The following is a 13,665-nucleotide window of genomic DNA, read 5'->3' as shown; positions in this document are numbered from 1 at the left end:
CCTGTTACGTACTACCATATCCAGTTCAAAGGAACTTAAATCTTTTATCTTGTCCATTCACCCTTTGATTTGCAAAGATACACAACCTACATCTCAATGCTTAAAAATCCTTCTTTATCCTTTCTTCTCCCCTTAATCTACGGTACCGGAGCGCTAAGCCTAGGACCAACAGGCTCCTTAACAAATCCAATGTATTGTCATCTTATCCAGAATGACTTACAATAGTAATTAGGGTTAAGTGCCTTGTCCAAGGGGATATCTGCAGATATTTGACCTAGTCTGCTCAGGGATTCAAACCAACAACCTTTCGCTTACTGGCCCAACACTCTTAACCACTAGCCTACCTGCCGCCCCACATCACAATATTTTGACCAATTACGTTGAAACCACATTGATTAAACCAGTGTGCGCCCAGTGGGTCTAGTTCACAGATACTGCTATAAAATCACTCACTCTGTCATCACTTTGCATGACTGCAGACTATGGACCACCACTTAATTTCAACATGAACTTGCGTACTATACATACGTTTGAGTATAGTATACTTGGACAGTTCAATTCCTAATTTATCTACGCTAACTGTGTCTTATGAGTTAACAAAGTATAGCCTCACTCAGGAGTACTGCTAAAGTGCATGGGCCTACTGTGGTGCCACCGTGAAGCCAAGAGCCCAAAACAGAAGGTGTGTTGTTGCTTATAGATTCAAACATCATTTTTGTCTTATATCAAAATAGTTTTACCCTCTATGAGCAAGAGAGGTTTTACATTTTCTAAAAACTGAATCCCTGAAAAAGCGAAACCTTTTTCGTGTCTGCACAAATTGAACAATTTGCATACGTTTGCCTGGCTCAGGTTTGTAATTAAATGTGTGCCTTAAAGCGAGAGTCCGCCGGGCAGAGGAGGAACTTGCTGAACCTGCATTCATCAAAACTTTCCACTGCAGCTCATTTAGAGGGAAGTAGGTTACTCATGTTTAATGGAGTTGGATCACGGCAGGGAGCATATGTATTGGCAGTCTCTTTCTGTGCAAAGTAAAATGGAAAGTAAATTGTCACCGCCTTTGGCTGCAGGGGGGGGGGGGGTTTCAACACCTGACGTTCTCACTCAATTTGACATAATGTTATAATACTTTGCAAACACTAACGCACACAGTCAAACACATACACATGCAAGCGAACACACGCAGGCCAAGCACAAACACAGGCACACAAGCGACAGTCACACGCACCCAGACACGCACACATTTGTTAGTAGTGCCTGCTATCAACAGCACCAGAGATCCCTGCTCCCAGCTTGGATTCTGATGGGAATTCTGACACATGTAATTATTTGTTCACATGTTGGAATAGGAAGAAGCTTATCAGTCAAGTATGTAGTGAACTGGGCCTCATAGCCTTTCCCCAACATGGTATGGAAAACGCAATACATCCAGATTTCCCTTTTTGTTGCCTATAGTGTTGACTGTGCACAATAAGCACTTATTACCCATAGGGAGAGCCCCAGTGCTGTATGGCTGCATGGCAACCACATTACTGAAGGCTGACAATGTCACAGCCAGCTGGGTTTCAACACAACAAGCTGTAGTTGATGAGAGGCGATCCGCAGGGCTAACCTTTGGCTATGAGCTAAGCCTTAATATGACCAAGAAGCTTTTCAAGGACAAAATTAACGAGACTCTCTCCCCCTCTGAGGATCACCTCTGTGTGTGTGTGTGATCATGGATCTGTCCAGAGGCATGTTGTATTCCCTGTAGAAACAACAACAGCCACAGCTGTGAGGAACAACTTTATTATGACCCCTGTTCAAACAGGCTGAAATTAGTCCCATTTTTCATGTGATTTCGAGGTAGAAGAAATCGCCCGGATAATTCGTTTTCACCGCTCCGATCAGATATCCCCACGGGCTCTTTAATATACAGCACTGTTAGGTGCCTGTGTTAAACTGTTTCAGTTTGAGTCTGAGACAGGGAGACGGTGTGGCGTATTAGGAAAACTGAGAGCATGGTAACTGATTCATTTAATAGGCTACATATGACACACTGTGTGAATGGCATTGATGTGGACTCATCAGAGGGGAAGCACACACTGTTGATCCTTAATAATGGAACATGTCACAGGAGACGTGTCCTCTTAATGTGGATCAAAGACAATCAACAGACAACAATTGGCTGGCATGACATTTCCTGTGTCCCAGCGACGACATGCAACACTGTTTGTGTGGCTTGTTTATGCCCTTCACCTCAGCTCTAGATCAACAGAACACACCACTGCATCATCCTAATTCAGGGGGCTATACGTTAGGATTTATGTGGATGTAGAGAGAACCACATTCATAATTAATCTATGTTCACACTGTTGTGGCAGAATATATGTCTGCAACCCTGAATCAGCAGTTCTGTTGCTGGTAATAAATGCTTATGATTGCAGTGACAGGGATTTCGACATTACTAAAGCAGGTGCCTCTGTGCTTATGTAAACTATAAAATGCTGACTGGGATATTGGAGAGGTGCCCATCTTCTTGGTTTTATTCTGCAGAAGGAGAGCAGGCCCTTAATCACTGTTGTATGTAAAATGACTTCTCTTTTCTTTCACAGGGCAGCAATCGATGCACTGGCAGCACTTTTATGTTCAAGTAAGTATTCTGCAGCCCCTCTTTATAAACTCTTACCTTCCATACTAGCAGTCTGGAATAGTTCTATCCCAATCCACTGTGCTATTGGCTGTCTCAGATGATCTAGTTCAAGGCCATGGGAGTAATCAGGATCATAATGGGGAGGAATATTGAGTGGCATTTTGTGTTGGATAGCTTCGACTCCAGCCGGGTAATGAGTCAGATGGTCTGTGCCACAGGCTTTGTTTTGACCACACAATGAATCTATTCTCTCGATATCAAACCCCTTAATTAACTGGTCAAACGTGGTCATTTTATCGAGTCTGTTTACGAGCCATTGTTGTTTTATAACTATTGATGTTATGCAGGCATAGAAGCGTATACACAAAATATGGTTTAGTGATATAGGGAAGCCAGCTGTGAATTAGCTCAGTGCCATTTTGTACATAATTGTGATAATATTCCAGGCAATTTACTTTTTCAAATGAGCACACAGGAGACTGTTCTTCTGTAGTACCCAAGAAGTTGTTTTATGACTGGGGCTTGAATATGGATATGAAATGTATTACCAGTTTTAGCAATTCTGCTAGCAGAGGCATTGGTGAAATATGCATATATGACAAGCAATGCTATTGGGATCAAAATGAAGTCTTATTCATTTTCACTTAGCTCACATCTTCTTGGGTGATAATAGTGCACATCCAATCTCCATGTCTGTGTTAGCCCTCCGAGTGATCATCTTCATGAAATGATTGAATTGATTTGATGTCTTGCACCCCTTCCCAGTCGGATTCACTCAGTTGAAACACAATCACAGTCAGTATGGCATGATTACACAGAGGTTCTCCACAACTTTACAGCTTGTCAGACACTGATTTAATATCACATCTCCCTCATTGGATATTTGCTCATAACACAAGCTATATTAGCTATTGATATTGTGGTAAATGTTAAAAATCACTTTAATATTACTCCCTGTGTGCTTTAACAGAACCGTTATTTCCTTTAATCATCGAGGGAAGCATCCCCCCCCTCCAACAAAATGAAGATTCTGTTTTCTCTGGTCATTCAAAGTGCGTAAAGGCATGAAAAACACACAAGCTCAGCTATTAATCTGCCAGGGAGAGGTTGCTCAGCTCTGAGCTGTTCTAACAGCCAGGGAGAGGTGTTCTGGTCTACCTGTGGGTGGCAGTGTGACTCTGTGCCTCACTCAGCTCCTCAGCTCTCTCTTTGTGTATACAGGCTCTGCACCTGTTGATGCACTGCAGTTGCTGAACGATTCTACTTGTGAATAACATTAGGCTCCTGGTTCTCTCTGAAGCCTATTTTAAAGATGTGCGCCTAGGCGGGGATGGTGCAATTAATTCTCTTTCATTCAGCAGCAATTTCCAGTGTGCAGTCGCTGCTCTTTGTCTATGCAGTCCACAGGGAGCTTTATTACGCTTTGTGATGTTTTTTTTGTTGACTTTCCTGGTTTCCTGTTCTCTCAAGGGGGATGTCAGAGGTAGTCGATAACCATCGAACATTTCACCTCCTTCTTCCTTGTATGGTTTGACGATCAGTTGGCTGTGCATTTTAATTCAGTGCTACACATTTAGTTGTCGTAGGCTAGATTATGTTTCTTTATCAAAAGATGGCTTGACATGTGAAAAGGAAAGTCCCAGATACATTTTTTGCATTTTTTCCCCCCAGCTTTATTTTCAATGTTTTACCATTTCAAATAGGTTTGAGCTGCTTCAACTCTAACGCATACTCTATATGTTGATGTAGTATCTCTGGATAGCTGTTAGGACACAGTATCTCAATCCAAATGATACTCTCCCCATAGGATTAGAAAACCAAACCTTTTATAAACCTTTCTAGGATAATGAGATAGGCCTACAGCAAGACATATTGCTTGCATAAATACCTGTCCCTGTGGCTGTGATTGGAGTTATGTGAATTAGCTTTGTTGTATGCAGTACCTACCTATCCGCTCCTATACATCTGCATGCATTTCACCCCAAGTGGATCTCTTGTCCCATGGGAGAGCAAAGAAAAAACATTTCAGAAAGCTGTGTTTGGCAGAGGGCTAGATCGAGGTGATAGGAGGGAGAGAGAGAGTTGGAAAGGGGATACCTAGTCAGTTGCACAACTGAAATGTGTCTTCCACATTTAACCCAACCCCTCTGAATCAGAGAGGTGTGAAGCCTGCCTTACTCTACATCATTTTCACCCAGGGAGCTGTTGTTGTTCAGGGTTAGCTGCCTTGCTCAAGGGTAGAACAAAACATTTGTCCACCTTTGCTGACTTAGGGATTTGAACCCACAACCTTTTGGTTAACTGTCCCAAAGCTCTTAGCTGCTAGGCTACCTGCTCGCCAGAGTGAGATACAGAGAGAGAGAGGGGAGCTCTTGCACTAGTGAGAGAATCCCCAGTCCTTTCTCATTTGTTTCCATACTCATGCTACACTCCATCTCCTGTGATCATCTGTCAGACACTGTAGTGGGGAGATGCACTTGAGCACTTCCCATGCTGCCCCAGTCCAGCATACGTCACAGTACCCATGTCAGGTTGACCTTCAACGCTAGCTCAGTCCTCTGTGGACTACTGCAGTGGCACTGTAGATTCTCTATCAGTGTAGCTCTGGCTCTGGCATTGGTATTGGCCAGGCCCCAGTTTCCTCATCAGATACAAGGATGCATTCTGTTATAAGATCAGCAAGCTGTGTCAATGGGAGTATACACATTTTCCTCCCCTTCACCGAACAGTAGAAAGGCTCACGGCCATTGTGAATAGTAGATGTACTTATGCTCCTGTTTATACCATCCAGACTGAACACTCAGCTAGCTACAGTAACTAAACAAAGCCAGAGTGTTGCTATATAGCTTGTGCCTTTAAACTTATATGACTAATAAATGTTCATTCCACAAGTGCTGGCTAGACTAACAGTCTTTCCTTCAATCATGTAGCTGTTGTAGCACTCACTAGACCTTAATTATCATACCAGTTGGACTTCTTAGCATATTCTTCATCTTAATGAGTTGTTCTGCCCAGTGCTATCGTCACGGAGCCTACACGCATTGTAACACAAACTGCCCTCGTCTCACTGAGTTTCTCATCTCATCCCTTTTGAAGCAGTCTTCCTGCATTCCACATCTATTCTCCCCCCAAAAATGCATCATTATGACATCGAACGCCATGTGGTTTAATCGGACGTCGACACATCAGTTCATTATACTATTGTTCATTTGGCCTCTCAGTGCCAAGATGATGCGTGCTCTTATTGTGTTATTTGAATAAAAGCACGGTGAAGCATGACACGGAGGAAAAAAGCGCCAGCCGGCGTCAATTTGAATATGAATAGCTAATACAGCTGCTTGTAGTGAACATGTACCCAGACCTAGAGAGTAAACAGACAAGAGACGAAATGGAAATGCAACACAGCTTTTTCTATAACACTAAGGTGGTGTCTAATACCTAAATTGATGCAAAGGTCACGTGTGAATAAATATTTGAAAATAGGTTTTCAAACTCCCTCAATACTTTGAATCCATTTAGCAGTCAAGCCGATCTGGAGGACATATGATGGATACTATGTTTTTGCCTTCTGTTAGGCCTTGCCAAATTATAACTGAAGAGAAGTAGAGGGGCTTCAGAGAGGTAGTTAAGTGATGCCAACAGGAGGAAGTGCTTCACGTTTCAAGTTTATTTCATTCTGTTGTGTTTCATTGTAATGAGGCTGGAAATGAGGACACTTGGGTGTTTCTACTGCTATTAAACCAGGTAGAAAAATGTTACTGTCTCTAGAGAGCTGTGATAAAAGCTTACCCTGCAGATACTGAATGCAATAGTATGTATTTTTCCAACCATGACATCTCACGCTGTGTGTTATGCAGTATTCTACATCTTCCAAGAAAGACAGCTCTCTATGTCAAAGTAATAACACTCATTGGCCATAGGATCAAGATCCTTGACATTACCGCAGTGGGCTTGATAAATAGGCCAAGAATGCATTGTTAAGCATAGCTGCTCAATAAATATATACTATAGTACAACTACAGTGCATTCGGAAAGTAGTCAGACCCCTTGACTTTCTCCACATTTTGTTACGTTTACAGCCTTATTCTGAAACGGATTCAATTGTCCCCCCCCCCCCTCATCAATCTACACACAATACCCCATAATTACATTTTGCAAATGTTTAAAATAAAACCCCAGAAATATCACATTTATATAAGTATTCAGACCTTTTACCCAGAACTTTGTTGAACACCTTTGGCAGCGATTACAGCCTTGAGTCTTCTTGGGTATGAAGCTACAAGCTTGGCACACCTGTATTTTGGGAGTTTCTTCCATTCTTCTCTGCAAATTCTCTCAAGCTCTGTCAGGTTGGATGGGGAGCGTTGCTGAACAGCTATTTTCAGGTCTCTCCAGAGATGTTTGATCGGGTTCAAGTCCGAGCTCTGGCTGGGCCATTCAAGGACATTCAGAGACTTGTCCCGAAGCCACTCCTGCGTTGCCATGTCTTTGTGCTTAGGGTCATTGTCCTGTTGGAAGGTGAACTTTCGCCCCAGTCTGAGGTCCTGAGCACTCTGGATCAGGTTTTCATCAAGGGTCTCTCTGTACATTGTTCCGTTCATCTTTCCCTCGATCCTGACTAGTCTCACAGTCCCTGCCTCTGAAAAACATCCCCACAGCATGATTCTGCCACCACCATGCTTCACCGTAGGAATGGTGCCAGATTTCAGGCCTGGCATTCAGCCCAAATAGTTCAATCTTGGTTTCATCAGACCAGAGAATCTTGTTTCTCATGGTCTGAGAATGTTTAGGTGCCTTTTGGCAAACTCCAAGCGGGCTGTCATGTGCCATTTACTGAGGAGTGGCTTCCGTCTGGCCACTCTAGCTTAAAGTGGAGTGCTGCAGAGTGCTGGTGGAGTGCTGCAGAGATGGTTATCCTTCTGGAAGGTTCTCCCCTCTCCACAGAGGAACTCTGGAGCTCTGTCAGAGTGACCATTGTGTTGTTGGTCACCTCCCCGACCAAGGCCCTTCTCCCCCGATTGCTCAGTTTGGCTAGGCAGCCAGTAATAGGAAGAGTTTGGTGATTCCAAACTTCTTGCGTTTAATAATGATGGAGGCCACTGTGTTCGTGGGTACCGTCAATGCTACAGATCTGTGCCTCGACACATTGCTGTCACGGAGGTCTACGGACAATTCCTTTGACCTCATGGCTTGGTTTTTATCTCTGACATGCACTGTCAACCGTAGGACCTTACATAGACAGGTGTGTGCCTTTCCAAATCATGTCCAATCAATTGAATTTGCCCCAGGTGGAATCCAATCCAGTTGTAGAAACACCTCAAGGATGGTCAATGGAAACAGGATGCACTTGAGCTCAATTTCAAGTCTCATAGCATAGGTTTTGAATACTTATGTAAACAAGGTATTTCAGTTTTTTTTTTATACATTTGCGAAATATTCTACCAACCTGTTTTCGCTTTGTCATTATCTGGTATTGTGCGTAGAATGATGAAGGATAAAAATTATTTATCCATTTTAGAAAAAGGCTGTAACCTAATAAAATGTGGAAAAGGGGAAGGAGTCGGAATACTTTCCGAATGCACTGTATTTAAATAAATCTAATCTAAATGTATTGGTCGCTTACACAGATTTTCAGACGTCATCCCATGTCTAGCGAAATGCTTGTGTTTCTAGCTCCAACAGTACACTAATATCAAGCAATACAATAACAATACACACATAATAATTATCAGAAATGCTTGTGTTTCTAGCTCCAACAGTACACTGATATCAAGCAATACAATAACAATACACACATAATAATTATCAGAAATGCTTGTGTTTCTAGCTCCAACAGTACACTAATATCAAGCAATACAATAACAATACACACATAATAATTATCAGAAATGCTTGTGTTTCTAGCTCCAACAGTACACTGATATCAAGCAATACAATAACAATACACACATAATAATTATCAGAAATGCTTGTGTTTCTAGCTCCAACAGTACACTAATATCAAGCAATACAATGACAATACACACATAATAATTATCAGAAATGCTTGTGTTTCTAGCTCCAACAGTACACTAATATCAAGCAATACAATGACAATACACACATAATAATTATCAGAAATGCTTGTGTTTCTAGCTCCAACAGTACACTAATATCAAGCAATACAATGACAATACACACATAATAATTATCAGAAATGCTTGTGTTTCTAGCTCCAACAGTACACTAATATCAAGCAATACAATGACAATACACACATAATAATTATCAGAAATGCTTGTGTTTCTAGCTCCAACAGTACACTAATATCAAGCAATACAATGACAATACACACATAATAATTATCAGAAATGCTTGTGTTTCTAGCTCCAACAGTACACTAATATCAAGCAATACAATGACAATACACACATGATAATTATCAGAAATGCTTGTGTTTCTAGCTCCAACAGTACACTAATATCAAGCAATACAATGACAATACACACATAATAATTATCAGAAATGCTTGTGTTTCTAGCTCCAACAGTACACTGATATCAAGCAATACAATGACAATACACACATAATAATTATCAGAAATGCTTGTGTTTCTAGCTCCAACAGTACACTAATATCAAGCAATACAATGACAATACACACATAATAATTATCAGAAATGCTTGTGTTTCTAGCTCCAACAGTACACTAATATCAAGCAATACAATGACCATACACACATAATAATTATCAGAATGTGCAATGTCAGAGTCCAGAGTAAACACTGCACAAAACATTAAGAACACCTTCCTAATATTGAGTTGCACCCCCCTCCTTTCGCCCTCAGAACAGTTTCAATTCGTCAGGGCATGGACTCTACAAGGTGTCCAAAATTTTCCACATGGATGCTGGTTTTGTTGATTTTAATACTTCCCACAGTTGTGTCAAGTTGGCTGGATGCCCTTTGGGTGGTGGACAATTCTTGATACACACGGGAAACTGTTGAGTGTGAAAAACCCAGCAGTGTTGCAGTTCTTGACACAAACCAGAGCACCTGGTACCTACTACCATACCGCGTTCAAAGGTACTTCACTATTTTGTCTTTCCCATTCACCCTCTGAATGGCACACATACACAATCCATGTCTCAATTGTCTCAAGGCATAAAAATCCTTCTTTAACTTGTCTCCTCTCCTTCATCTACACTAATATATATATATATTTAATTAGAGTGTATAGAAATGATGGACAGTATATGAAGAGAAAAGGTGTGTACAGCAGTAGTTATATAGGATGAGACTTGACTAGAATACAGTATATACATATGAAGTGGGTAATACAGAATGTAAACATGATTAAAGTGAGCCCCCACAAAAAGGTCCTTTATAATAAAGCCATAATAACATTTGTGATGTGGCATAGGCTACAGTTGAGCAGAAGTGTTTTTAGCATTTCCACACATGGGGAACATTTGTTTGCAGGGTCATGACAGAAAGCATTAGCTGAATCTTTTTTATTTCCACATACTGACCGGAATGAGTGGCTACACTGACACTGACAAACTGAGTTCAATCTGGTCTTGAATTCAAACAAACAACAGCCCAGTCCAATGTGGTGACATACAGATTGTAGAATATTAGGAGGTAATATATATATTATAGGCTACAGTAGGCTACTAAATACAAGTTCCAGTGGCACACTGATTCACCCAACGATGAAGATGAAGCCATACTGCAGGATACTACTCACGGTGATGGCCGATGTGCTCCTCTTGGCAATAGCCTATTTCACGATGAGCTACTTTGAAAAACAGTGCTGCTGTTCGCCAACAATGTCTGCATTTAAACATTTGCAAAAGGCAAACAGACAGCCACAATCAAACATAGAAAAGTAATGTATAGATGACAGTTCCCATTGAAGTTAGGACTGGCAGCTATTGCTATCATACCCATGAGTTTAACACTCAAACACTCAAAGTGAGAGGTTCCAAAATCCTTCCATGGACTATGTCTATGGGCACAATGCTACAAGCTGTATATTTGGTGCGCATGCTGCCGAAATTGCGGCCTTCCTGACTATAGGCAATCGGTAACTGACAAAATAAATAATAATACAAATAAAAATACACTATATATACAACAGTATATAATCAAATTAGTTGATTTGGCTATTTTAGCCACACTTGTTGCTGACAGATGTATCAAATCGAGCACACAGCCAATGCAATCTCCATAGACGAACATTGGCAGTAGAATGGCCTTACTGAAGAGCTCACTGACTATCAATGTGGCAACGTCATAGGATGCCACCTTTCCAACCAGTCAGTTTGTCAAATTTCTGCCCTGCTTGAGCTGCCCCGGTCAGCTGTAAGTGCTGTTATTGTGAAGCCGATAAGTCTAAAAGCAACAACGGCTCAGCCACAAAGTGGTAGGCCACACAAGCTCACAGAACGGGACCGCTGAGTGCTGAAGCTTGCCAAAAATATGTGGACACCTGCTGGTCAAACATCTCATTCCAAAATCATGGGCATTAATATGGAGTTGGTCCCCCCTTTGCTGCTTTAACACTAGATGTTGGAACATTGCTGCGGGGACTTGCTTGCATTCAGCCACAAGTGTATTAGTAAGGTCGGGCACTGATGTTGGGCGATTAGGCCTGGCTCACAGTCGGTCTTCCAATTCCTCCCAAAGGTGTTCGATGGAGCTGTGGTCACAGCTCTGTGCAGGTCAGTCAAGTTCTTCCACACCGATCTCAACAAACCATGTCTGTATGGACCTCGCTTTGTGCACAGGGGCATTGTCATGCTGAAGCAGGAAAGGGCCTTCCCAAAACTGTTGCCATAAAGTTCGAAGCACAGAATCGTCCATAATGTCATTGTATACTGTAGCGTTAAGATTTCCCTTCACTGGAACCAAGGGGCCTAGCCTGAACCATGAAAAACAGCCCCAGACCATTATTCCTCCTCGACCAAACTTTACAGTTGGCACTATGCATTCAGGCATGTAGTGTTCTCCTGACATCCGCTAAACCCAGATTAGTCGGTCAGATGGCCAAGCTTGATTCATCATTCCAGAGAACGTGTTTTCACTGCTCCAGGTTCCAATTGCGGCGAGCTTTACACCATTCCAGCCGACATTTTGCATTGCGCATGGGGATCTTAGGATTGTGTGCGGCTGCTTGGCCATGGAAACCCATTTCGGGAAGGTCCCGACTAACTGTTCTTGTGCTAATGTTGCTTCCAGAGGCAGTTTGGAAACCTCGGAGGTGAGTGTTGCAATCGAGGAACTCTGCCTAGAAGTCGCCTCTTCACCGTTGACTTAGGGACTGGCACTATTTAATGAAGCTGCCAGTTGAGGACTTGGGAGGCGTCTGTTTCTCAAACTAGACACTCTAATGTACTTGTCCTTTTGCTCAGTTGTGCACCGGGGGCCTCCCACTCCTCTTTCTATTCTGGTTAGAGAGTCTGTTTGCACTGTTCTGTGAAGGGAGTAGTGCACAGCGTTGTACGAGATCTTCAGTTTCTTGTCAATTTCTCGCATGGAATAGTCTTCATTTCTCAGAACAAGAATGGACTGACTAGTTTCAGAAGAAAGGTATTTGTTTCTGGCAATTTTGAGCCTGTAATCGAACCCCCAAATGCTGATGCTCCAGATGCTCAACTAGTCTAAAGAAGGCCAGTTTAATTGCTTCTTTAATCAGGATAACAGTTTTCAGCTGTGCTAACATAATTGCAAAAGGGTTTTCTAATGATCAATTAGCCTTTAAAATGATAAACTTGGATTAGCTAACACAAAGTGAAATTGGAAGACAGGAGTGATGGTTGCTGATCATGGGCCTCTGTACGCCTATGTAGATATTCCATAAAATATTCCAGCTACAATAGTCATTTACAACATTAACAATGTCTACACTGTATTTCTGATCAATTTGATGTTATTTTAATGAGGGAAAAATGTTTTTCTTTCAAAAACAAGGACATTTCTAAGTGTCCCCAAACTTTTGAAAGGTAGTGTATACTTTATTTTTTTTAAATGTGCATTCTCCCCCCACTGGCCTGGGCCCAGGACCTTTAGCCCCGATAAGCTCCCACATTAAAACGGCCCTGGGTAGAGTACCTAGTGGTGATGACCATTTCAATGTCCACAAAGCAGTAGTCATATAGCAGGGCAGAGACGTAACCCTTGGCCACAGTAGTGATCTCTAAGGAAAGGTAGGTCGAGCCACAGCCTGTTCAACCCGTTATCATCCAGAAGGCGAGGTCAGTACAGGTGCATCAACGCTGGGACAGAGAGACTGAAAAACAGCTTCTATCTCCAGGCCTTCAGACTGTTAAACCATTTTCATATCTTTCTTTCAGGGGCCAATGTCAGGGCCGCTGTGGCTAAGGGTTACGTGTCTGCCCTGTTGAAGCTGTATGAGGACTGGCATAACAAGGACCCGGACCATGAGACCATCCCCATCCGCCTGGCCCTGCTCCACTGTCTACACCAGACCACCCGCTGCAGCGCTGGCCGGGACGCTCTGGTGGCGCAGGGGGGCATCAGCCTCCTCTACCACACCACACAGGTATACCTACACATAGCTTCACATTCTACCAGTCACTGTTATAAGCCATAATTAATATCCCTTACTTTAATTGCTTTTTTTTAATCCTTTGTAATTTCTCAGATCTAATTGCTTTAATGATAATGTTTTTTATAATTGGAGTTGGTATTGGCTGGCAATTCGGATTGCCCTCGCCAAGTTATTTGCGTATAATACAGAGCTTGATTGTAATGCTGGATAATGCATGCTAATGTCGGTAAAAAAAATCCTAAATACATGTAGGAGGTGGCTGTATTTCTGTTTGTGTTGCTGTTTTGAAGACCTGCCTGGCCAGTAATGGTCTGGAATCTCTGGTGGAGCCTGCTGTCCAGCTGATGAGGAAGTGCTATCCTAAATGTCCCCTGCCTCTGACCTCGGATCAGAGTGTTTATACCTTCCCCCTGCCTGGGAGGCCTACTGACACTGCCCCAAGACCCCAAGGTATTGTTTGCCTATCTCTGTTTTCATCTT

The 13,665-nt window shown here is 42.3% G+C and overlaps 1 protein-coding gene across 3 annotated transcripts in view; it reads left to right on the top strand.

Moving 5' to 3' along the window:
• Positions 1-13,665, top strand: part of LOC124038159 (cytosolic carboxypeptidase 4) — a 183,397-nt gene that overhangs the window by 28,614 nt on the left and 141,118 nt on the right. For all 3 annotated transcript variants that reach the window (XM_046353684.1, XM_046353676.1, XM_046353694.1), the window contains exons 7-9: positions 2,595-2,632; positions 12,968-13,176; positions 13,476-13,635. In XM_046353684.1, the coding sequence (XP_046209640.1) occupies positions 2,595-2,632; positions 12,968-13,176; positions 13,476-13,635 (407 nt within the window). The remainder of the gene's footprint in view (positions 1-2,594; positions 2,633-12,967; positions 13,177-13,475; positions 13,636-13,665) is intronic.

This window comes from Oncorhynchus gorbuscha, linkage group LG01, assembly GCF_021184085.1.
Source record: "Oncorhynchus gorbuscha isolate QuinsamMale2020 ecotype Even-year linkage group LG01, OgorEven_v1.0, whole genome shotgun sequence".
Classification (NCBI taxonomy): Eukaryota; Metazoa; Chordata; class Actinopteri; order Salmoniformes; family Salmonidae; genus Oncorhynchus; species Oncorhynchus gorbuscha.
Note: the sequence above shows the minus strand (reverse complement) of the source record. Positions and strands in the feature narration are given on the sequence as shown.